Below are 27109 nucleotides of genomic sequence, written 5' to 3' on the forward strand. Positions count from 1 at the left end.
CATTAAGAGACACATAAATGGGAGGCACTGTCCCAGCCCTCAGGGGAGCCAGCAGTCTTCATTCAGGAGAGAGTCATACAGCATGTACATTATTGAGCTGGTCTGTGTGGTAGAGAGGCAGTGAGGGCTAGAGCAGATCAACAGGGAGGAGGCAGATTCTTAAGCCACATCATGGATGAGGATGGGGAGCACGAGGGGAAGGGTTTGGATGTATGCAGGGCATATCTACAGCAGAAAATATTTGATGATAAATCTTTTAAGATTTGAACTGCCACAAGTTGTCTCCATTGGTGTAGTGATAATCGATTAAGCTTTTTGTGTTTTTTTCCAGTAAATAATGTGTTGGATGCTGATTGGAGGTCTGCTGGAGGTTCTGGGGGTTATTTTAGAAAATGGATTCTATTCCTTACAGAGTTGCTGGTTGGTTCTATAAATGGAGGCCTTCTTAAAGTATTTTTTCTACCTCTCTGGTCTGATTCTCTCCAATTTTTTTGTATTGTGGACATTTCTGTGGGGTACAAAACTTTTCCCATGGCTATCTCTGACCCCACACACCCCATTGAGGAGGACAGACCCTAACACTGGGCCATCAACATTGATAGGGACTAAAGATAAAGACCCAACAGCTTAATAAATACATCTCCCCTTAAAGGTGGTGGTGTAAAGCTAAATTAAAACAAAATGGAGCGTGCCTGGGTGGCTCAGTTGGTTGAATGTCCGACTTCGGCTCAGGTCATGATCTCGCAGTCTGTGAGTTCGAGCCCAGCGTTGGGCTCTGTGCTGACAGCTCAGAGCCTAAAGCCTGCTTCAGATTCTGTGTTTTCCTCTCTCTCTGCCCCTGCCCCCCTCTCTCCCCCTCCTCCCCTCGCGCGCGCGCTCTCTCTCTCTCTCTCTCAGTCAAAAATAAATAAACATTAAAAAAAGTTTTTTTTTAAAAACAAAATGGGCCACTGCTGTCACTCCCAGCACTGGACCAGTGTTATATAAGTCCTCTTGCTGTTTTTGGGTCCTCTTTTGGTTTAGAATTCTAGACGGTATGTTTGAGGCTCAGAAAGGATGGCACGAGAAGCTTTGTCTGTAGTCTATAATGTGGGCTGTGAGCTCTTGTCTCCTCCTGCAACTTTCCTACAAAGTCTGCTAAAGCAAAGCGTCCTCATCTGGTTAGTGCCCCTGATTCTGGTCCAGCCACTGACCTCTGGGTCTCTTTAATTTCAAGGTGGGATGCCCAGAAGGAGGGAATAGCCCAAAAGGACAGAAACGGCCTTGGCCGTTCTCATTTCTGATTACAGAACTTCATCCTTTTCTATTGTCCTTCCTGCCTTTCTTCCTTCTTAACAGAGGACTTTAGGAATTAAAAAGTAGCTCCCTTTCTCAAGAAAACCAAAACAACCTTATTCTGAGCACATCAACAGACCTACTTACCTGAAAATGAGTTTGATGCACAAAGAACAGGTGAAAGAAAATAAACTGCCTTTTCTGCTTGCCTTTGCATAAATTCCTGGAGTTGGCTAATAGCTCAAGAGAACCAGAAGGAGAGGTGTGCCTCTCACTCCCTCTACAGGGCTATACCTAACTAATCAGGAAAAGCAAGCAGGATTGGAAACGTTTTGGGGGTTGCTTACCCAACTCAATCCTTACACAGTTGATTAGGCCCTTTTTTTCAAATACAGTAACAGTTAATTTGTGACCATGGATTTGAATATCCTCCCTCCACAAAATTGTCCATTCTCTCCTCCCCTAGAATAACTTTTACATGTATTTCAGATTTCATACCTAAATGAGTGATGCATGAATTTTACAGTCAACTTTTCTGGCACGTCTATTTTGGGGATGTATATGTGCTGTTCCTTGGTGACAGTATTTACACACATCACAGGGCTCTTACATTCACACTTACACTTTGGATTCCCATCTCTCAGGATGGGAAATTTTGCCTGTAAGTTGCTGAGCAACTTCCACATTATTTTAGAAAGTGTGAGACTTAACAGCCCAGACTCATTTAAAGACACAGAATGGCCCCCTGTTGTCACAGGTGAATCGGCCCTTCCCAGGTTTGTAAACCTATTGTGGGAAGTGGCTGTTGTTCAGTTTGGTCTGTTGGATCAAGCATGAACTATTCCTTTGAGATTTGACCTGTGTATATTTCTCTCAGGACACTCCTTATGGACTCCATCTGGCCATTGCCAAAGATTTTAGCCTGGAGTTCTTCACTAATAAATACGATGGCAGGTAGGCTACCTGGGCAACAGTGTGCTTCTTTCAAAGTTCTCATTTGTAGAGCTGCTCATGGAATAAGGCCCGAATCTGGGTGTTCTCGGACAAAGCATGTTTTCCTCCTTTGCAAGGTCAGCATGAGGATTGCCAATTCATTATTCTGAAATACTAATGGAGAGTCATTCTGTGGTGTGTGGGGTTTTGTCAGTGGTGGTCTGGGAGTGCGAGAACGGCACTGAAGTTTAGTGAGTGGGAAAACTTCCTGCTTTGGGAACATTTATGGCCTCTCCTCTGAGAGGTTTTTGGTATAAAAAAAACTAGCTGAATGTGGTTTGTAAGGATTTGTCTTGCATTTGTCAAGAGTAAGGTAACATTTTCTTCATCTCTAATTTATATGACTCTTAGGAGACCCATTCCTGTGAGGTTTTATTAGAACATAATTACTTACGGCCAAAAAATTTGGATGTTACAATAGTTTTAACACAGCCCTATTGGCATTGGTTTTCTTTCTTTCTTCAACAGATGTTTGCAAGAGAGTCATATTAAATACATCTAATTCTGCTGCCTCAGCCTAATGAATCTTTATCATGAAGATTACTTTAATTGGTGTCAGTTACAATCAAGAAAATCACCCATTATGCTTTTGTTTTCCAGCACGTGGGGAAATTTTCCATCCTAACAATACTGAGAGGGGAATGTAGTAAAGATTTTGAAAATTAAGTTAGTCATTTTATTTTCCTCTTTTACACGTTCCTGTTTTTATTTGACACTAAAGCTAAAAGTAATCAGAATTCTGCACAGTCCAACTAGAAAGAGGTGACTGAACTGTTTCGGGGTGACCCGTGACACCTACAATAGTTTGCAGGTCACCGATTCTTCATTTAAAAGAAATTTCTAGGAAGTGCCTAAGATTTGAGTAAGAAATCCCAAAGTCTAACAAACCACTCTCAAACAAAATGCCTGGGAACAACTTTATGTAGCCATTTAAAAACGCAATTGATAAAGAAATGACAATGCATGGGAAAATGGGCACAACGTTACTAGCCACATAGAGCTGTTGTCTAGTGGAGAAGTACAGAAAATAGGTGTGATATACAACAGGTCACATGGTAAATGCTGTGGAGAAAAATAAAGCAAGGCACGGTGGATAAGGAAGTGTAAGGTGAGGGAGTAATATGGGCAATTTAAAATACTGTGGACAGAGAAGTTCTCACTCAGAAGGCAACATTTAAGCAAAGACATAACTGAGAGGGGCTGGATGTGGATCTGGGTAGGGGAAAAAGCATTCCAGGCAGAAGAAACAGCAAATGCAAAGGTTGAGGGGTAGCACATATCTGGCATGTGAAAGAAACAACAAGGAATCCAAATGGACTGAAAAGAACGAGGGACCAGTAGTGGGGAATGAGGTTCCATCATAGAGAACCTAATACATTATTGTATGGCTTTTGCTCAGAGATGAGAAACCGTTGGAATGTTTGATCAGAGAAGTGACATGACCTATCTTCCAGTATAAAAAGATGATTCTGTTCGTTATGTTGTTTGTGGGGCAGGAGGTGGATGGAATGCAGAAGCATGGTGAGAGGTGGTTAGAATCTGGGTATGTTTTAAAGATTCAGCACACAGAGTTGCTAACAGATTAAACATGGGATATAAGAGGAGTAGTCAATCCATGATGCTCGAAGGTTTCAACCTGAGCTACTGGAAAGATAGACGAGCCATTGCTGAGATAGAACAGAGGACCGAAGGAGCAGATCTAGTGACAGCAAGAGGGGGAACTCAGTTTTGGACAGAGTAACTTTGAGATCATCCAAGTGGACATGTAGAAGATGCAACTGAATGTGCATCCAAGATGAGACCTGGGCCAGAGATACAAATGTGGGAGTCGTCTGTACAGACATGAGGTCAAAACTGAGGCAGGTGGTCAGGGGAGCTGGCCAGTTTTATGTGCCCACTGGGAATGGGCAGCCTTAGACCTGCAAAAGTTAGCCATGGCCAGGAGGAGGTCAGAAACCTGAATGTGAATCCCAGCCCTAACTTGAGCTCTTGGCCAAGATCTCAGGACTAGTTGACTACTGGTCTGGGTCCTTCAGGAGCAAAGGAGACCTCATGGAAGAATGACCAGATCACTTGGGAGTGGTAAGTGGATATTGTAGGTGTCTGTTCAAGTCACAGGTACCCTTTGAGGATAGTCAGTGAATGACCAACAGCTAATGACCCTCATGGTCCCAGAGAAAGCTCTAATGGTTATAATGGGCTATGCAGTCTACTACATAGATTCCTTTCTTTTCTAGTGAATTCAAGGGACGGCAGTAGCATTAAAAAATTTTTTTTTGTTTTTATTTATTTTTGAAGGAGAGAGAGAAACAGAGCATGAGTGGGGGAGGAGCAGAGAGAGAGGGAGACAGAATTCGAAGCAGGCTCCAGGCTCCAAGCTGTCAGCACAGAGCCCGATGCGGGGCTCGAACTCACAAACTGTGAGATTATGACCTGAGCTGAAGTTGGACGCTTAACCAACTGAGCCACCCAGGAGCCCTGGGGCAGTAGCATTTTTGAGTGATTTTTTGTTTTTTTACCAAATAACATGAAGCTCTAATTAGTTAACTAGTAAGCTATATTCATCAACTATTGCTGTGTAACAGATCACCCCAAAACTTAAGAGCTTCACATCATCTTCCCCTCACAGTTTTCTGAGGGTCAGAAATTTGGGACAACCTTGCTGGGTAGTTCTGGCTTAAGGTCTCTTGCATGGTTGCAGTCAAGATATTGACTAGAACTGGAGAATCCATTTCCAAGGTAGCTCACTCACATGGCTGGCAAGTTGGTGCTGGCTGTTAGCAGGAGGTCCGATTTCCTCCCCACACAAGCCTCCCCCAGGGCTGCCTGAGTGTCTTCATAATTGATGTAGCTACCTTCCTGCAGAGTGAGGGAGCCAAGAGAGGAGGTGGAAGCTACAATGCCTTCTATGACCTAATCTCAGAACACCTTACCACACTCTATTGGTCACACAGACCTGTTTGGATTCAATGTGGGAGGAGAATACACAAGCGTGTGAATACTGAAAGGCAAGGGTCCATGGGAGCCACCTTGGAAGCTGGCAGTCACCCTCCTTGAAAACGGAGAAGGTTTCTATCTATCCAGTCCTTTATGTCTGCTCAAAGCACCACTTGTAGCTATAGGGGCTCAGTAACTGCATGCTGTCCCAGTCCCCCATAACAGCTAGTCTAATCCACATGTCTTATATGGCTCCACCAAATTATGGGGGTGTTTGTCCAGTCATTTCTAGCTCAAGTAGGCACCTTAGGAGACGATAGACAAGTGCAGGTGCCAGCACAAGAATCCCACCGTTGCCATGTTGGGATTTGCCATTTTTCCCCCTGACTTTTTAGGTGCCCTGTCAGCTCACATTCCTACCAAATGCATAGTGTCTGTTATTACCACTGGCCATCTGTCCCCAAGTTGTGCAGAGTTGCACTACATTTAGAAAGCTTTAGTACATGACGTGTAATAGAAATCCTTCCAAGGAGCATTTGACCATTTAAGATCCACTAGAATTCCTGCCTTTTATTGCATTTATTTAAACAGTACTTCTTGTGTGTGTGCACTTAATTTCCAACCATTTCTCGCATGAACAAATTGCCTAAATATACTTGTGAGAAACCCTTTTATAGTAAATGTTATTAAACCGAAAACAAGGGTATAATAAAATAGCAATTTAAGGGTAATTTACTAACAACTGGAACCCTTAAACATTGACATACTATTGTGTAGTAATAATACCAGACTTGGTATTTAAGCACAATCTTTGTCACTCTAAGAATCATTGGGACAGTTTCCTAATCCTCATGGTCTTTTATTATAGCTCTTTCAGGATTTTTTTACTACTCCTATGTCACTGGTTTGTAAATTATAAATCATCAACTTTTACCCACGTAAAACATCCAGCAAATAACATCTTTGCTCCTTATCTAGAGAAAATATTCAGAGAAAGTAGTAGAGGTGAGTTGGCACCATTGAATCTTGCTGTTCTTGGACCTCTGTATTCCAGAGTGTCTACTAAATACAGTGGTATTGGGGTGTATGATAACAGAAACTGCATCACAGAAGTGATTGACTCATTGCAAGTTTCAGGATTTCTAAGTCTTCCCCAGTAAGGAAAATCTGTTGACTACACATCTCAGTAAAAGCTCCTTGCTCTCTGGAAGGTGGTGTGAATGCCGCAAAGAAGACCAATGGGCAGGGCAGCTGGACAGGACCTAGCTCTCATGCACCAAGTCCCCACATGTAGGACCAGGCTTCTGTTTGAAGGTGGAGATGCTTATTCTCTGATCAGTGTCCTGGGGATGCTTACCCTGAGAGACTGACTCAGTACTAACTAGAAAGTAGTAGACCTTGCAATCCTGGCTTATTAGCTTGCCATGAGGAGCCATCATCAGAGGGACCAGATGTACTCCAAGTCCATATACTCAGCACAGGAAGGCCTCCACAGGAAGCCAAATCATGATCAGAAACCATTTAACTCGCCCTGAAAAGCTATCATCACAGAATCTTGCAAGAGACGATCCAAGTCTGTATGGTCAGTTCATTCTCACCCAGGAATGAAGATACCGGGAGCGAAATCATAGTCCAAAAGTTGTTTGGCGAGTGGATAATCAGGATGAGGGAGGCTGAGGTGACTGTTGAGTGGCAACAGGTTAGCTTCATGAGTTGATCTCAGAATGGGAATGATTTTGCCTGAAGGGCTGAACTGCTCAAAGCCAATGCTAACGATTAATTTTTCCAGAGGTGTATTCCAGTTTTGAAGAGGTATATTGTATTTTTTTTTTTTTGATCACATAACACATTACCCAAAACTTAGCAGATAAGGAAAAATAAACACGTTATCACATGCAATTCCTATGGATCAGGAATATGAGAGGTTCTGGCTCAGGGTCTCCCAAATATGGTCCAGAGTGCAGTCATCTGAAGGCTTAAGGGGCCAGGGGTTCTGCTTCCAAGATGGTTCCCTCACATGGCTAGCAAGTCAGTGCTAGCTGTTGGCAGGAAGCCTCAGTTCCTCACTTTCAAGACCCCTCTCCCTATTGGGTTCTTTGAGTATCGTCATAGCATGGTAGCTAACTTCCCCCAGAGTGAGTAACCCAAAAGAAAGCAAGGCAAAAGCCGCCAGTGCCTTTTATAACCTAATCCATGAACTCACACACTGTCTTTTCCGCTACACTCAATTTGCTAGAAATGACTCCCTAAGTCTAGCCTGCCCTGAAGGAGAAATGAATTCATTAGGCTCCATCTTTTAGACAGGAATGTCAAAGAAGGTGTGGACATATTTTAAAACCCACAGTAAGTATCACCTACGTTGTCTCTGCAACTCCTTTTTTTCCTGCCCTTCCATAGCTGGCAAGTCTTCTGCTGATCCATGTACTCTATTGATATATTCATATTATTGTCTTTGTAAATATAATACACATATACACCTTTTATATGTAATTATATATCATATATGATATAATATTTATAATGTGGATACTATGTTACACATTACACATATTATCTATATTATAAATATTAATGTATTGAACTTATGGCCAAACTCTTCTAGCATGATAATCATTATGTATCTTTATGCTCATTTGTATACCCCCATTCTGCCACCTCACTAGCCAGGGGGACCTGAGGCAAATTGCTTGACTTCTCTGTGCCTCTGTATCCTCATCTGTAAAATTAGACTGTAATAGGACCTACCTCATAAGTTTCTTGTGAGATTTAAATGAGTAATTACACGCACAGCGGTTGGAAGAGTGGAAGAGTGCCTGGCACATAGAGACCATTCAATACCATCAGCTGTCAGCGTGGTGTCTGTAGTTGCTGCAGAATAGTTTGATCCAGTAGTACAAGCCCTCAGAGGGCTATCTTGGGTCCATGTTCCCAGTGGCAGTACACAAAAGTCAGGGTGGTCTTCCTGGCTACACCACAGTCCCACAGCATCCAAGCCCTGAACCGAGAATGCAGAAAGAACCGTTTCAGGCCTGGGAGGGACCAGGGCCAGAGGTCTCTTGTTTTCCTTTCCTCTTTGCTGCACTTGTTCCTCCTCTGGCTCCCAGGTTACCCCTGACCCAGAGTGCTTACATGGAGATAACATGTTTAGTTTGCACTCTGAGTCCTATTTATGTTTTGTTTTTGTTCCCTTTTTTTTTTTTTTAAGGCTGACCTTTTGCAGAAGGGTAGAATACCCAAACAGGGAAGTGACCTCGCAGAAACCTAGGGAGTTCCTCAGCCTCGTGAACTTGTATTAAGAGTTGTTCCTACATTGTATTTCTAAGTCTACGTTTTCCAGGATGTATACTAGCTACATCTGATCATCTGATGGACGTCAGACAGATTGATCTTCCTCTCAGGACCTTTTGCTTCTTGCCAGTGCCTCTTGAGCTCCTTGGGCTTAATGAATAGATTTTATCTTTATCCGAAGCATACTTGTAATTAAAAACATGCTGGGTGTTTGCTGAAAATGTATTGATGGGAAGTTAGAGCTGGTGCTTCCTCCGTCTCCCAAAGCTACTTTAAAAGGGAAGCCATACCTAACGGAATGCACCAGGGTTGTCTTTTGTCAGGTGACAGGTAGCTAAATATAGAGCTGGAGCTGGGAGGGACGTGCTGAGGTCACTTGTGCCCTCCTGCCATCCGCCTTCCCCATCTGAATGTCTCCAGCTCTGTGGCTAGCCCGTTCTGTAGCTTCCAGCATACATGGCTTCTGAGCACTTCCGCTGTGGGTAGTCCAAGTTAAGATGTGATATCGGTGGTAATATACACCCTGCGTTCCGAAGACTTAATGCAAAGACAGGCATGTAGAATGTTTCCTCAATAATTTATAGTTGATTACAAGTTGAAATAGTATTTTGATACATTGGATTAAAGAAAATACATCATTACAATTAATTTCCCCTCCCTCTTTTCACTTTTCTTTTAATATTAGGAAGTTCTAAATACCGTGTGTAGCTCACATTACGTTCCTATCCATCAGTGCTTCCTTAGGCATCTATCTCTATTCTTCAGGCCTCCAGCACATAGATTATAAGGCTTTCCTTGGTGACTCCTCTGGGTCTTTTGTCATTGTGGCACTTCATTTCTTCTCCACATCCAATCTTAATCTCTGCCGCTTTGATTTGAAGACTTCTACTTCAAATAGTTGGCTCTTCATCTTCTTATGAAATCCCCACTTGAAAAGAGTTGAGTGTCTCTTCATATCGTTCACCTGTAAGCCCAGTAGCCCCATTTTCTTTCAGCTTTTGACTTCCTACCTCTTCCAACTCTGATATTTTTAAATGATCTTCCCTGGGTAATCCTTAGACTCTATATATTACTTTTAAAACTCGGTATCCAAAACCAACCAACATGGCTCTAATGTGGGCCTGAGTACTGCAGAGACAAGTAGAAGAAATTATGTCCACCATCAAGTACTTGATGGTCCTTTTAATGCATTACCACACAAGGAGGGACAGATGCTGTTGGTAACAGTCTTAACTGATGAGGAAGTTGAGGCTCAGGTAGGTGAAGTAACTTAACAAGGTCCCACTGCAAATTAAGTGGCAGATCTGGGATTCATGCCCAGGTTTGCCAGGTTCTGGAGCTTATATTCATTCGTTATATATCATGTCTTCCTTGCCTGATACTTTTCTTTGAATACACCCTTGATCTCGAGGGGCTTTATAGTACTTGACTGATGCATTTGTAGCTTCTGGTCAACAATGATTCTTGAGCTTGTTCTGTTATGTTTCTGTCTTAATGGAATTGTGAAGTCCTTCTGCTAAATTCCAGATACTCCCTTTCAACTCTGCAGATTCCTCTTGAAAGCCAGTAGGACTGCCCTGCCCTGGCCTATTGTAGGGTAATTTGTAGGCAAGAGGCAATGTCTTCAGCTGTCAGGAGTGTCTTTTCAGGAAGGGAGCTTTCTTTCTTGTGGCCTGAGATCTTCAGGATAACTATCAGTTTCCAGAACAAGCTACTCCTCAAAGGCCAGTCAAGGCAAAGTACATTGTTTATCCATGTTTACCTAAAGGCAACAAGTGTGTGTTTTGAGTAGAAGGCAACAAGAAGGGATCCTTGAGAGTGTGTTAAAAATGGATCTTCTCACACATGAACATTGAAGACATGATACCAAGTGAAATAACCAGTCACAAAAGGACAAATACTGTATGATTTCACTTACAAGAGGTAATTAGAGTAGTCAAATAGACAGACAGAAAATACAGCGGTGGTTGCCAGGAGCTGGGGGAGGGGAGAAATATGGAGGGATCATTCAGTGAGTACAGAGTTTCAATTTGAAAAGATGAAAAAGATCTGGAGATGGATGGTGGTGATGGCTGCACAACATTGTGAATGTCCTTAAAGCCACACCACTGCATGCTTGAAAATGGTGAAAATAGTAGATATTATGTTATATATATTTTACCATAATAAAGACAACTAACCAGATTTTCTATACATGAAGAAAAATAGCTTGCTTATCACGTGTGATCGGAGGTGCTACTGGAGCTAAGTCCCATCCTGGGTTTGAGATCACAATTGTTTTCTGAGGTAGCTTCTCATGAGAAAGTGCATCCTGCACTGAGATGAGGGGAGCTCTTTCTTTTTCTGACAGATTTCTCCATCTAGGAAGTTTTACTTCACACAGATGCCTTTGCCAGGGTGTAAACTACTTTTCCACAGATGTCTGGGGTAGGGAAAGCAGCCTTACCTCCAAGAGATCCAACGAACATTTGACAACACTTGCTTTTCTGTGGAGATTTTCTTATTCCTTATCCCCCTATCTGAAGGTGTGTCTGGACTTTTCTAAGAAAGAGTGCAGGGCTGTAAGTTCTATTTGGTTGTACCAAAGTAGTTGTAGCCTCTTTGGAGACCTGAATGGGAATTAGATTGAGCACCCGAACCTCTAAGAACATTTGTTCTGTGTTTCATTGATGTCAGTGCCCCCCGACATCCCGGAGTCAGTCATCCAACCTGATGAGTGGGCCATTTTGAGAAACATTCAGCCAGGGTACATAGATTGAGACTCTAACCCATAGGAATTCTCTCTACAGTGCGGTGTTTCATGCCATTGTGGGTGTATTTGCTTATTTGCCCCGTATATTTTCCTTTTCAGGAATCATTAACCAATGGCAACAGGAATCCAAGGATAAAGTGATTTCCCTCCTGTTAACTCACCTGCCTTTGCTGAAGCCAGGAAACCTCGATGCAAAAGTTGAGTATATGAAACTGCTGCCCAAAATCCTGGCGCACTCTATTGAACACAACCAGCACATCGAGGAGAGCAGGCAGCTGCTGTCCTATGCTTTGATACATCCGGCCACTTCGTTGGAAGACCGCAGTGCTTTAGCCATGTGGCTGAACCACTTGGAGGACCGCACGTCGACCAGCTTCGGCGGCCAGAACCGAAGCCGCTCAGACTCTGTGGATTATGGGCAGACTCACTACTATCACCAAAGACAGAACTCCGATGACAAGCTCAATGGGTGGCAGAACTCTCGGGATTCGGGGATTTGCATCAACGCCTCCAACTGGCAGGACAAAAGCCTGGGGTGTGAGAACGGCCATGTGCCCCTCTACTCCTCTTCATCTGTCCCCACCACAATCAATACGATTGGAACCAGCACAAGTACAAGTAAGTTCCCAGGAAGCCCGTAAAGCAGTGTGCTTTGGTGACTTGCTGTGTGTGGCATGTCCCACTGCGAATGTCTGCTCTGAGCACCCCATGACCCTGGGAGAGACGGGCCGATGGGAATTGGCTGTGGGAAGGGGATCTTTGCATCCCATACCTGTTGCTCTTTTGACTCTGGAAGGATAAAAATGCTGGGCAGGTAGAAATGAGTGATGGTCCAAATTTGGGTTATAAACAGAAAATAAATACGTTTGAGAGAAGAGTAAGTGGTGAAAGAAGGAAACTTCCCGTTTCCACGAGCAGAAATGCCTTTTACCCGCATGCCTTTCGCCCTGGAGTTTTTGGATTTGCCAAAACACTGAGTTATGAGTGATTCTCTAAACCTGATTCTAACCCATGGTTAACCAGATGCCCTCATGGGGTTTGTGCATTTTCTTTGGGTTTTTTTTTTTTTTTTTCTGTTTTCTTTCTTTCTTCCTTTTTTTTTTTTCCCCCCTTTTTTTCATTTCACCCTGGAATGTTCCCTCCCTTGCACTTTCTGGTTTTTAGCCCCAGTTGTTGGGGGCACTTTTCCTCCTGACCAGGGAAGTAGGTTTGCTAACTTGAGAATGCTGCTCTGTGCTGTGGCCTTTTCTCACTCTGCCTCACCTAGGAGAGGCGGGTCAGGAACCGTTCTGCAGAAGGGGAGAGCAGAGGACAGCTTTCTGCTCTTTTGACCACTAAGGCAAAGTACCCTGCTCACAGCTGGGACTAGGGCTGGGAATCCTCTGTATGGCTCCCCACTTAGGCTGAGCAAAGTGACAGACGTGCCATTTGTGCTTCTGTAAAGTGACAGTATGGGAGGGGGGCCTGTCATTGAACAGAAATCATCCATGCTACTTGCGTGTGTTCGTGAATACAGTGTCTGCAGTGAGATAACTTTCTCAGTGGAAAGCTTTTGTGGTTAGACCTTACGTGCCTGTCAACATGCAGGAACCCCCAATTAAAAGATCTGAGAGTATTAAGAATTAGCGGTGACAGCTTCTTGGCCTCTACCTCCACTTGGATCTTTTTGCTAATGGGCCCTTTTAAATGGCTTTCTCAAATACATAGGAGTGTCGAATTATAACTACATTAATTGAAACAGGACCTTAGTGGAATAACCGAGGAAATACTTAAGATACTGCATTCATAATGCTACAAAATGAGATTTTTAATTCCTTTTTTCTCTATTTTTACATTGAGATATTGATAACTAGTACATTTGGGGAATTAAGTGATTATTGCATCATTAATTTATTATGTAAGAGGTTCTGAGGACAGTCTGTTTCACAGACTAGTAATCCGGGGAACAGTTTCACTAGCTTGTGTGTGACAAAGAGTGATGGCTGGGACTGTTAAAGCAGACACATGTAGGCTGGATGACAGAGCTTTTTGGCCCAAGTTTCCTGGGTCAGGGACAGAATCTAGTAATTGTTACAAAACTCTTTGATAGGTGGGAGAGATGTGAGCTCCAAGCTGCCTGCCCTCTCAGAACTTGGTCTTTTATATTTTAAGGGGTTGAATTTTATGTCACTTGTCTTCAAGTTATTCTTGGGTCATCATATTTCTGTCTCTACTGATTTGCACATTCAGGGCTGTCTCTTGACAAGATGTGTACATTCAAGATGGTTATCAGATTGTAGTCAATGGGTACTTTCCTTTTTTACTGTGGCCCTCCAGCCTACAGAGCGGAGGTGATGCAGAAACGACTGTCATGGCCTCCCAGATCTCTGGGTCCCTGTGTAGTACTTGAGCAGAAAAAGACTTGAAGGTTTAACGAGATAACTAGATTACATATGTCAGGAAGAAGAAAGGGGTTGGAGCCCTGTTTCAGAGCATTGGCAAAGAAATCTTAGATCTGTCTTCCAGCAAGTTTCATACAAACACTTAGGCCATGTCAACACTTGTATTTCAATATCTCTTTAACAAAACATGAATGTCATTGCTTCAGTCTTCTGCATTGTCGATGGTGGTTAAATTGTGTTTGTCAAAACTGCCAACTTTTGGGTCATGCATTCACTCGTGCCTCTATTAAATATCTCCTGAGCACCTGGGAGGCAGTTTGACAAAACGGAAAGGACAGGAACCTTGGTGTCAATGCCCTGCTAAGTCCAAATCTCAGATCTACAGTTTGCTAACTACAGCTTGGCCAAGTTACTTAACCTCTCTGAGCAAGGTCCTCACTTGTACAATGAACATTCATGATACCCATCTTTGAAGGACTGTGGTGAAGTTACTTTAGATTACACATGTAGATGCCCAGCGCTGGTCAGAGCTGGCAACAGGGTCTGCTAAGTGAATCAGTGAGAATGGGAAAGATAGTGAGGGGCAAAGTGCTAACACTGACCCCAGAGTCTGTGCCTGCATTTGCACCTTCTGGTCGTCATCTGATGAAGCACCTTTCCAGAGCCCAGGGCCATGCAGAATAGACTAGGTGTCCTTGAGTATGCTGTGGCTTTTGACCATTTCACCGCAGTAGAAAATGGATTGGACTGAAGGCTCCAGGATCTCTTCTATTGCACTAAAGAGCTACATGTCTTCTTTCTTTCAAAATGGAAAAAGATATCTACACAAAGCAACATAATTTATAAATCATAGTAAGAGAACTGAGATCATCATTTAGTGCTTCGCATTTTCAAATTATCAGTCACATCAAGGACAGCTAATGAAAAGAAACTAACTAGAAGACAACCTCCTTACACAGTTTTTGGGTTTTAATCTTGGTTTGTTCCACTAACGTTTGGTTCCCTTGGTCATTATGCTCCAGCAAAGTGCCTTAGCATTTGTGGCCTCCTCCCTGTGTGGATTCTGCATCGTTCAACTGCACTGAAAACACTATCCACTTTCTGGGTACCGAGTACTGTGTTTGAGTCCATGGAAAATATAAAGAAGCTTAAGGAAAGTGATTCACTTTCAGGGAACCTATAATATAACAAGAGAGAGAAGGTATATCAATCAGTCGCACAATTAAAAATGAAATATCTTCTTTTAGCCAGACTAATCTGCAAAAATTTTGCATAAAAACCCATGCAAACGCAGTTAAAAAAAAATAACAGCTGCCATAGGGCAATACAGGATTGTGTCAACTGAATGGGGGGTCTGTACTGTAAGCACTGTGAATGTTTGAAATGGAAAGATTCTTGTGAACTGCAGGGTCAAGAAAGGTTTTGCAAGAAATGGGGCAAGTAAGCTATGATGGAGATGGCAGGAGTGGGGGGACCAAGGGTAGGGACATTCATTGCGAGCAAAAGGGTGGAAGTTATAGTGAGCACACAGGGTTGGAAGACAGTGAAGAAGGAAAGGTTTGCGAAGGAAAAATAGCTCGTGAAAGAAAGCAATAAAAGTAGACAGGGAGGGGATCTGAGAGCTCTAAAGAGGCCAGCCATAACACCATCTGTATGACAGTGATATGAGCAGTGCTGTAAGGGGGTCTGGTCTGCTATGTGCACGCCAGATGAATGACAAGGGATGACTACAACATCAGTGAGTTTCAAAGGTATCATGGGGATAGGAACAGGCATGGAGCAGAAGAAATGGATGCTAGAAATGTTCCTAGGTATAATTATTAGAATTAGGATTCAGTATTGACTTTGGACATACATTACAGATTCATTTATTTTTTCATTCATTCACTTAGGAAGTGTTTATTGAGTACCTACTATATGCTTAATCTACTCGAGGCACTCGGTGCGTCAGCAGACCAAAGATGCTCTCCCTTGTGGAGTTGCGTCTACACTATTATAGTATATGAGGAAATTATATAATGTGTTAGAGATTGATAAGTGGCATGGAAATAAGAAACAGAGTAGGGTCAGTAGGATCAGGCCTAGATGGTGAGGTGATTATAGTAATAAATAGGGTGGTCAGGGTAGACCTCATCGAGAAGGTGATGTGTGAACAAAGACTTGAAGGAGGTAAGGGGGTTAGCCAAGTGAGAGTCTGGGGGAAGAACAGTCCAGCCAGAGAAAAAGCTTAAGCAAAAATCCCAAGATCTTTTCCCAGCTTGCTGGGGAAAAGCAAGAAGACCAGTGGCTGAAAGAGAGTGACATAGACAGTGGTGGAGCTTGCAGAGGTAACAGGGAAAGACAGATCCTATGGGGCATTGCAGGGCATTGCAAGGACTTTGACTTTTGCTCTCAGTAAACCAGGAAGCCGTTGGAGGGTTTTTGGCAGACGAGGGACGTGACCTTACATTGTAAAGGGATCCCTTTGGCTCCTGTATTAAGAATAAACTATACAAGGGCAAGGACAGAAACACAATGACCAGTTAAGAGGCTATTGCAGTAATCCAGGCAGGAGGGTGCTGACTTTGCCTGGGGTGGCTGAAGAAGAAGGGGGAAAAGTGGTCAGAATCTAGATCTATTTTGGAAGTACAGTAAGTGGCATTTCCTGACAAAATAAATGAAGAGTGTAAGGGAAAGGATTCAAGAATGACTCGAAAGTTTTTGCTTCTGCAACTGGAAGGATGGAGAACGTTTCTGTTTATTAAGTTTGAAGGTAAGATTTGGAGTTGGGTCATCTGTGATGAATCTGTGTGTCCATTTGACAATCGGAGGTGTCTAGTAGGCATTTGGATGTATGAGTATGTAGTTTGGGAGAGAGGACCAATCTGAAGATAGACATTTGGGAGTTACCAGCACATGAGTAGCGTTTAGAGCTATGAAACTGAGTAAGATTACCAAACCAGAGATGTCAGTAGAGAAGAGGACCAAGGACTGATCCTGGGCACTTCAACATGAAGGCTGGGGAAGCCGAGGACAAAGCAGAAGAAATGCAGGAGAAACCACTGAAGTAAGGAAAAACTCAGGTGTGTATATGTCTTACAAGGCGAATGAAGAACATGTTTCAAGGGGAAAAAGTGATCAAGTGAGTAAAATTCTACTGACGTGTCTACTAAGGTGAGGACCAAGAATTAACCACTGGATTTATCAAGAAGGTATATTAGAGGTAAATTGCAGGGGCGGGGGGGGGGGGGGTACTTCCCAGATGGTAGGCATTTGGGGGCTGAAGAAAGTTATGTTAGTGATTCCAAAGAGATAAAAGGCAGGATAGAGAAAGAAACTAGCTGCAAGCCCCAATCTTGGATGTGTGTTGACTTTGAGAAGGTGCTAGAACATTGAGATGGAGAAAAATGACGTTTAGAGGGCATTAAAAACAGATGATGGTGCCATGCAGAGTTTTAGAAGGGATTAAGATGAGGCTAAGAGTGGGAGGCAAAAACTACACCCTAATGTAACAACAGTCAACCAATTTTCATCCATTTAAGCAGACTCAAGAGTACCTTTTTATTAGTTGCAGATGTTAAATTAAGTGAGATCACACAGGACTTTTGGACCTTCTCTTCCATAATAAAGAAACAAATGGTTTGGGACAGCAGAGAAGTTGATTAAACACTTAGGGTAGCATCAAGGTGTTTCGGAAGAGAGGGAAGAATGTAATTTTCAGTACCTCACTCTCCTCGTAAGGCTACTCAGGGTCTGGTTACTGAAAGCAAGAATGTACAGATTCTTCATCATGAGCCCATGGGACCAGAAAGGACCAAGGTATTGGCTGTCACAGACTGTGCACAAATCTTAGTCAACTTTGTTTTGGCCATTATAAGCAATTCCAAGGGTAAGGTGCATAGAACCTGGCTTAGCATCTCTACGTTTGCTTCCTGTCTAAAGTCTGCTATAGAAAAAGCAAACCATTAGGAAAAGACCATTCGGGAAAAGTATCTCCTGGATTTCTTAAGAGCCCACAGAATCCCCTTGTGTGGAGGTCAGTGCCACCTCCATTACCCCAGACTGCCTTTCTAGCCAGTTTCTAGTCTTCACTGTCGGAGTTTGACCTGGAATGAAACTATGTGCTGTACTTACAAATGAAAGGAAGATCATTGCAATACTTGATTTTTCTTCACATTCTTTACATTTGCTAGCCAGCCTGGTATGAGGCAAGAACTCTGAAACTTTGGGTAACAAAAAATATATTCCACTTAAACTGCCTGCTTCTACAGTCTCATGGTACAGCTTGGAACCTTCGTATTTCTTTTATTACTCTCAATTGATTTTTCTGATAATGAAAACCATACATTAAAAAAAATTTGGTACTGTAGGTCATCAAAAAGTAAATTAACAGTAAGAGCACACAACTGCATATTGTTTACTACATGCTGGGTACTGTTCAACACCTTTTACATAAATATCAACTCATTTAATCCTCATAACCTCTCCGATGTGGGTATTATTGTTATCACCATTTGACAGATGAGGAAAATTGAGGCACAGAGAGGCTAAGTAACTTGCCCAGTGTCACAGACCAACAAAGCGGATGAATTGGGGTTTGAACCCAGGCAGTCAGGCTATGGAGTCTGGCTCTGGACTTGAGGACACATGCCAGTCCCTCTTAATCCTATCCTCGGAGATTGGCTCAGTTACTAGCTAGTAGACCCTTGTTTGACTCTGAAGTTGTCCCTACCTGGGCCAGCCTCCCTTGAATCAGGGTTCTCCACAGCACACAGATGTAAGACTCTGCCTAAATTGCACCCAAGTGCACTGGCTTTGCACTGACCCATCTATTTCAATATTAGCCCTTGGCGTTCTGTGTCACTATTCTTGGTTGACAAGTTTGCTTCCCCTTCCCAATCACAAATTCCTTGGGGACAAGTGTTGTCGTCTTTATCCCTCTTTCCTGGCACCTGGAAAGAACACTGTGTGGCTCAAAAAGTCACCGAAACTTGGGAGATGGCAATTTCCTGGCATCTGTTCAGCTGCCATTCTCCCGTGGCAGAGTGTCTCTGTTAGATAATGGCTGTCTCTTGCTAAGGCCAGATGTGGCCTCCAAATCCTCCTCAATATGCCCCTCAAGGCAGCCACTATAATTCAATAAGAGATGGCATGTGAACTGAAGCCTGTCTGCCCGCCTTGCCATAAATGTTTGCTGAACAGTAGGAACTTAATAAATTCCTGGGCTCACTAGGCAGATGTTCACGAAGTTAATGAATTTCCAGAATAAACGAGAAGACGTCTTTGGGAATTCACTAAGTATTTAGTGATAATATTGGTCAGTTAGCCTTCTGTCATAATCCTCATAGTGACATTTGTTGTTGCTCTTGCTTTTTTTTGTGTGTGACTTATTTCACCAACTAGGTCTCAATACTAACAGACTCTTAATAACATACTGTGATCTTGATTGTGGCGGCAGTTATATGAATTTATTCATGTGAACAATGCCCTAGGGTTGTGCACAAATTCATACGCCCTCCCCACCCCCCACCCCCCAAAATCAGCGTATGATCAGATCTGCTGAGATCCGAGTAAGGTCTACCATAGTCTCATTAATTGTATCATGTTAATGTCGAGTTTCTGATTTTGATATTGCCCTATAGTTAGATAAAATGTCACCTTCGGGGGAACTGGGAGATGGGTGCATGAGCCCTCTCTAGTATTTTTGCTGTTTCTTGTAAATCTATAGTTGCTTGAACATTAAAAGTTAGAAAACAAAAAACAGTGAGGCATCCAGTGCCTGGATATTTCTTGGGCTTTCTTTGGTCCTTGTTATTTGGCCTTCTGGGAATGTGGAGGGTCCGTCCATTTATGGGAAAGATGGTTACTAGGTGCCATGGAACCAATACCTGAAACAAAACTACTCCAGCAGGAAAGATGAGGAGCAAGGGTCGTGGATCTCAGGGCAAGTGGCTCCTTTGGAGAGCCCTGACCTGCCAGTTGGAAAAACCCCTCCAAGTTCATCAACTGACCCCTTTAGCCAGGGCCAGCTCCTTCAGAGATACCTGTTTGGTTCAAGAAGTCCTTTGCCCACTGCCCTTCACTTTTCTTTTTTTCTCCTTTTTATTTTTTTTAATGTTTATTTATTTTTGAGAGAGAGAGCACAAGCAGGGGAGGGACAGAGAGAGAGACAGACTCTGAAGCAGGCTCCAGGCTCCGAGCTATCAGCACAGAGCCTGACACAGGGCTTGAACTCACAAACCGTGAGATCATGACCTGAACCGAAGTCGGATGCTTAACTTACTGCCCCCCCCCCGTGAGAGCCTCTGCAGGCTAAAACTCTCGGAGTACTGATTGGCGGGCAGGTGCAAATGATCTCACAGTTCAGGAGTTTTAGCCTGCGGAGGCGAGAGAGAGAGAGAGAGAGAGAGAGAGAGAGAGAGAGATTGAGAGAGAGAGAGAGATTGAGAGAGAGACACTAAGCCTCCCAGGCGCCCCAACCCTTCACATTTTCTTACAAGACCAACAGCCACTTCAAACTCATTCCAGTCAGTCTGCAAAAAACTAAGAGAACCCAGATATTCAAGGGAAAGAGAGACACCATTCAGCTTTCAGGTAGCCCTGACAAGAAGAGAGGTCTTGTGAGTGGCCTCTTGGAAACTGAAACGGAAGGTCAAGGCCTGCAGACCCTGATTCTTTTTTGCAGGCGGCAGGTCTCCCCCATCCTAAGCCTCTGGTGTCATTGGGAGTTCCTTTTAGATCTTCATGGAATTATTTTGTCTTTTACCAGCAGACTTTCTGGGTGGAAAATTTCTTTCTCCCCCAAATCCAGCCAACCTGGCATGTAACTGAAAAATTCCATTATTTCCTTAACCCCTCATTTGCTCTTCAAAGAGGTAACTCTAGTTGCTTTGCTTCCTTTGAGACGCATTTGTAACAGCTGGCATGAGATATTTTTAGCTTCAGCTTCCTTTCCCTTCAGGGGAAACTTTTTTAAGCGTGGCCCTGGCCTTCCTGATACTACAGTGTGAAGGTGGCTCAGCGAGATCTCAGAGGACCTGATATGGCCACTACCTAATCCTCCCTTTCCAAGAGTCCAGAGTTTTTACAGGACTGTGCTCTTCTTCACCACGCTTCGTGTTTGGTTTTGGGGGCGTGGGGAAGAACAATCGAAAAAACACCATAGTAAGCAGGAAGTCTGCTCATTTATTTTGAGTCAGCAGAGATCCGACTGCTTGGGAAAAGTCAAAGACCTCAGGAGCCATGCGCCTTGGGTCATGAGGCTGTGCCATCCGTCCCCTATCCAGGAGGATTTTTTTAGACCCTAATGACAGTAAGCGTTGTTAATAAACACTAGATGAATGCCAGAGGAAGGCGGTTGTCTTCTAATTCTCTATTGTAATTGAAAAATAGGATGGATTCTGGCTGGAATAAAGGACTTAGATTGGACTAGCCCAGAAGAGGGAAGGAAGGAGGAAGAAATGAATAACATGGCTTCTTTAGGACTTTTTGAGCCCTGTAGTCTTAGGATTTCTATTATTTCACAAGATTTAAAGTCATAGTCTAATAGTGGCTACTCCACACACACACGCGCGCGCACAATTGGACAAAAAAAACTTTTAATCTTGCAGTTCCTTATTTTTTTTTCTTTTCTCACTTTTAAGATTTCCAGGGACAAACTCAGCTTACCTTAAAGAAAGACATCATGATGTAGCATATCTGTATCTACATATATATATATATCTACATATCCATACCTATATATATCTGTGTGTGTGTATGTATGTATATACTTTGACATCTTTAATATCAAGCAAATTAAGCCCTTGAATTTCATGGTTTCAAGTGAGGGTAAATCTTAGTGGCAGTGATTACTGTCAATTTGGGGTATATTTTCTAACTCTTAAACACTGCACATATCATTCCTGCCACCCCCATTCTCAGCATTCTATTAGATAAAGTATGGTATCTGAATATAGGAAATCTCAGAAAGTCAATTAAGAGAAGGATATGGAGATGGAGAAGCAAGGAAGACAGGGAGTTCCAAAATCTGGAAAATGCTGTATAAGATTTTTGTGGATTAGAGAAAGGCTGAAATCCTAACGTACCCTGGAGTAATCATTCTTTGCCAAAAGTCTGGGCCATTTCCATAGATGAATTCCACGGCTAGAATTAGAGAAACCAATGGGAGCACAGGGTTTGCTTTAGAGATTTGTTTCACAGCCAACCTTGCTGAGATGCACCCTTTCAGGAAAGCCCAGCAAATCCATATGGAGCTAAAAGATGCATAGCAGATTATTTTATACTTCAGTCTTCTGCCTCACACAGGAAATGATAAGGCCAAGGGCATGTTAGATATTCAGTTTGGGGGAATAAATGATGAGGCGGTTTTCCATCAAGATCAAGAACAGATGCTTTGGTTTTCAATTGCAGCTCACCCATGATTAAATGCACCCATGATTAAATGTGATGGACAAGTTACTTGACCTCTAAAGCTCCTTTCTTCATCTATGAAATGGGAATAAGTTTCAGTGGGGGACCTCTTAACTGACTTGATCAGGATATGTTGATTGTCATGACTGTTTAAAGCAAGAAATCATAAAAAAAGGAATAAGACCGTAAATATTAAAGTGTGAAGATGTACATTCATGTGCTGTTTTTGTATAGTATGGTGGACCTTTCTTTGAGGATACGGGTCCTGACTCTGGCTGCTGTATGTCTTCCCTGCATAATTCACACCCTTGATGCACTATTGTCTGTGATTTCTTCAAAACGGAGCAAGAGTTTGTAGCCATTTTAAAAAAAAAATCAGAGCACAGAATCTTTCTAGATTTTTTTTCTTTTTATCATTTAGCTTATAGTTTTTCTGAATTCAACACTAGGTTTTTTTTAATGTTTATTTATTGATTGATTCTGACAGAGAGGCAGGCAGGCAGACACAGTAGGGGAGGGGCAGAAAGAGAGGGAGAGAGAGAATCCCAAGCAGGCTCTGTGCTATCAACATAGAGCCCAACATGGGGCTGGAACTCATGAACCGTGAGATCATGACCTGAGCCAAAATTAAGAGGCAGACGCTTAATTGACTGAGTCACCCAGCAGTCCCTCAACACTAGATTTTTAAGCAAATAACGACTGTTTTTTTTTTTTTTAATATATGAAATTTATTGTCAGATTGGTTTCCATACAACACCCAGTGCTCATCCCAAAAGGTGCCCTCCTCAATACCCATCACCCACCCTCCCCTCCCTCCCACCCCCCATCAACCTCCCACCCCCCCATCAACCCCCCATCAACCCATCAACCCTGAGAACCTTGTTCTCAGTTTTTAACAGAACGACTGTTTATTTCTAAAGCATGTAACAAAGTTTTTGTGTGATTAACTTTTTTATAATTCATATGTCATCATTCGTTTTTTAAAAATTTTTTAAAGATTTTTTAAAGTTTGTTTGTTTATTTATTTATTTATTTATTTATTTATTTATTTTGAGAGAAAGAGAGAACAAGGAGGGGCAGAGAGGGAGGGGGGCAGAGGATCCAAAGCGGGCTCCATGCTCAGAGTAGAGAGCCCAATGTGGGGCTCAAACTCACAAACCGTGAGATCATGACCTGAGTGAGACCAGACACTTAACTGAGCCACCCAGGAGCCCCTGTCATCATTTGTTTTCAAATGATGATACTTTTCAAATGTTACACTTACAGTAAGTACAACCAGCATAAATGGGTCTGGGAACAAGTTCAGTGGACAATGTTCAATGGTACACCTGCAAGTCCACTGGTGGGTGCAGAAATGCACAATTGAATTTCAGTCCTTGAAGAGCTAGTGCAGCATGGGCATCAAGGAAGTAGTCTAAAGGGAAAAGAGAGTACTGGTTGGTCCAGCAAGTTAGTTAAAGTGAAGCTGAGTTGGGAGCTTCTTAGGGTTGTTACGAGGATTTAATGAGAAATGTGTGTCAAGCAGTTGCCAATAGGAGATGCTCAACCATCACTAGGCCTCATTCTTATTATTTCTGCACTGGTTGTTAATGCTGACATAGTAAGAGTGACTTCTTTCACCAGCCCACGCTCTGCAGTAAATGAGGGTGAAATTGGCTCCCTGGGGCAGCCCTATGACAAAGCTACTCCTATATGCTAACCTGAAATCAAGATACTTTGACTCCGCTCCATAAAGAGCCAGACTTCCACAAAATCAGTATTCCCATAAGGGTTGTTCCAAATGATATATCTTATCAAATGACTTAAAATGGACCAGAAAAAAACAAAACAAAACAAAACAAACAAAAAAAAAACAGAGTACAGAGGTAACAATTTGTCGTTGCTCTTTGGGATTTATTGCTAACAAGAATGATTTTTTTTTAATTAGTGATAAGTGTAAGGATATTATTCAAATTTATAAAAATGATTCTTAATTAACAGAATTGGATTGAACAGAGATATAATGAGGCTGTGCACATAGACACAGGCCAGGGAAGTGTGGCCAGTCCCCAGAGTTCAAAATGTTTGGAAGAAAAAGAATGTGCCTTGGTGAAAAGAGCAGTGGATTAGAAAAGTCGTTCCACTTCTAACTCAGTGTGTGACCTTGCACTCATGGGGACTCCCACTTCTCTATGGAGGCATGAGGTTGGATGACCCCTAAGGAGCCTTCTTAGTGCTCTCAGCCTGTGCTTCTAAGGCGGAAGCTGATGAGTATACAGTGCTGCTACCTTACAATGAGCAGGAGAAGGAGGGCGCAATGCCAGCAGATGTACTGGACTGATGTAGGAGAAAGGGCACCTGCCGAAGCTCCCGGTGGGGGAGGGGTCCCCTGATATACTCGGCACTAGTTACACGCTCCGTGAGAATCGGATATGATTTTGGTCCCCATGATTGTTGAAAGAATGTGAACACCTACAATTACTGCTAACTGGAGTGTGGACCTGGAAAGTCTGGCAGACCAGGCTTGCAGGGAACCACTTCTCACTCTATCTTTTAAAGTGAGTACCATGTTAGTGCCATGTGTCACCTATTAAAAATTTAGAGAGAGAGAGAGAGAGAGAGAGAGAGAGAGAGAGAATGAAAAAGATATGAAGATGTTAGTGAAGAAAGAGAGAGAAGAAAGATCTCCTAAAAGAAAAGACAGGGTGATTTAGCCTAGAGTAGTAATAATGCTAAATAAGGAGTGATTTGATCATTTAGAAGGATATTAAAGTATATTAATGGGAAGGGCACTATCCTGAGTTCCTTGACCTCTGCCATATAGAAAGAAAAGAAAATTGGCAACAGTTACAGGTCAAGATGTTGGTGATGATAAAACACTCCAGAGCATGTCACAATTACAAATGTGGATTCGCTATCCTTTCTGAGTTAAAGAAAATACGTCAGGGGATCAACAGTTTCAGTTGCCTGGAGCCTGCATCACAGGCCATCTGAGAGCCACTCTTGTTCTGTGGTTGTGGCATCATCGTGGTGAGATTCTTCTGGAGGAAAAGTGGACTGTGTGAAGGTTCTTTTGTTTTCAAAGATCTGATAAACATTCGATGTGTCACTGGTCTTATTTCTGTGCTATTAAGTCAAACAGAGGGAGCAGGGACATGAGGCTTGGGGCTCTGTGTCAAAAGCTACTATTCATTTTGGATTAAAACATACATACACACACACACACAACAACAACAACAACAACAACAACAACAACAATTTTTGCTATACCCAAGTCAAAATATAGACATGCATGGGGAGCCTGGGTGGCTCCGTCGGTTAAGCGTCCAACTTCAGCTCAGATCATGATCTCATGGTTCGTGGGTTCTAGTCCTGCATTGGGCTCTGTGCTGACAGCTCAGAGCCTGGAGCCTGCTTTGGATTCTGTGTCTCCCTCTCTTTCTCCCTCCCCTGCTCATGCTCGCTTGCTCTCTCTCTCAAAAATAAACATTAAAAAATATATATATAGACATGCACCCCTCAGTGCCACTTTCCTGAGGAGCAGCCTCTGAGTGGTGTCCATGGATGGCGATAACACCCAACATGATCTTTCAGAGTCCAGAAGTTTGGCTTCTCAGCAGAAGAGGGTTGGTAGTGGCAACGATTAAGACACTGAGCATACTTGGGACGCCTTGGTGGCTCAGTCAGTTGAACATCCGACTCTTGGTTTCAGCTCAGGTCATGATCTCAGAGGTGGGGGGGGTCAAGCCCTGCGTTGGACTCCTCACTGAGCATGGAACCTGCTTGAGATTCTCTCTCTCCCTATGCCCCTCTCCCCCACTCACGCGCTGTCTAAAATAATTTTTTAAAAAGACACTGAGCATACTGTGCTAATCTCACTAGCATCAAGATGAAGCATAAGGGAGAGAGCATATAATATAGTTTTATTTGTGTGGTGGCTATATTCTTTAAAAGTTGCTTGAAATGATCTTTATTTGAATCAAGCCATTTTTCCATTGACTAGAACTATGATTTGGGGCATGCATTATCTTGGTTTCTAATTAATCTTCATTGGCAGGAGCTCTTAAAATTAGGCTAAGGTCCTCAGTTCCTGAGAGTTTCTATCAAAGTCAATAATCTATAAAGCATTGTAAGATAACAAATTATTGAAAGGATTTCATTGGGTGATTTTTTTTTTTTTTTTTTTTTTTGCAATGTGTATAGTAGTCCTCTGATTAGTAAATTGGAATTCCTTAGGTGGCTTTAACAAGTCCCATCTCTGTGGCATTGGATGGACAGGGCAGGTGGTACCCCAAATCCCACCTCAGGCTGCATTTCTGAATGTGGAGATTGCAGTCTTCCCGACTACTTTCAGGAATGGGAGAGATAGCTTGCTGAGGAGAGATGTTGATGAGAAGGCTTGGCTAGAATAATGCCTGGGTCTGTATCCACTGGGTGCAAAGGGAGAATGTTCAAGACTGCAGCATGCTTGGGAAGTTGGAAGAGTTTGGGGGTAGTCATCAGGCCTCAGGGAGCTATGTTGTGAGAAAGGGAATTACTCACACATGTTCATCATTATCCAAGAAATCATTCTGTGCCTGTGATATTGTTATTAACTCTGCTAGTTTAGCAGGATAATTTAAATATCCCAACTGAATGTTCTACCTAAGTATCATCCGAAAAGCCAGAGCTCCCCGCAAGTACAATAATGGCGTCTTTGGGTAACTATGACCACATGTGTACATTTCGTTACTTTTGGCAACTAGCTCCAAATTCACCTGGAATCTCAAAAAACTGTGTGCTCAGCCCCAGAGTCGGGGTTTTTGATTCCCCAAAGCGCCTCTACTTTGGGTATGAGGCTGACAACGTGATTGAGGCCAGCCAGTCCCTAAGTCTGGAACTGAGCTGCAGACCCTAAATTCAAGGTAAGTCTTAGGTGCGTAGCTCACTGTCGCTGAGGAATAAGTATTGTCAATAATCAGAGAGGGTAGATGTGTGGCTTGAAGTCTTTCTTTTCAATCTGTGAGATTTGTGAAAAAGAATTGAAAGCTTTGTACGGTCACAGCTCTCTCCCTAATTTTCTGTTGGTGATCTCTCTCTCTCTAGCTAGAGACAGCTGCATAATTTTTATTTG

The 27109-nt window shown here is 42.8% G+C and overlaps 1 protein-coding gene across 5 annotated transcripts in view; it reads left to right on the top strand.

Annotated features, from left to right (window-relative positions):
* The window catches only part of SAMD4A (sterile alpha motif domain containing 4A), a 208526-nt gene that overhangs the window by 112664 nt on the left and 68753 nt on the right, over positions 1 to 27109 (top strand). For all 5 annotated transcript variants that reach the window (XM_042943282.1, XM_042943284.1, XM_042943281.1 and 2 more), the window contains exon 2: positions 11345 to 11863. In XM_042943282.1, coding sequence (XP_042799216.1) covers positions 11345 to 11863 — 519 coding nt within the window. The remainder of the gene's footprint in view (positions 1 to 11344; positions 11864 to 27109) is intronic.

The sequence above is a fragment of the Panthera leo genome, chromosome B3 (genome assembly GCF_018350215.1).
Source record: "Panthera leo isolate Ple1 chromosome B3, P.leo_Ple1_pat1.1, whole genome shotgun sequence".
NCBI classification, from domain to species: Eukaryota; Metazoa; Chordata; class Mammalia; order Carnivora; family Felidae; genus Panthera; species Panthera leo.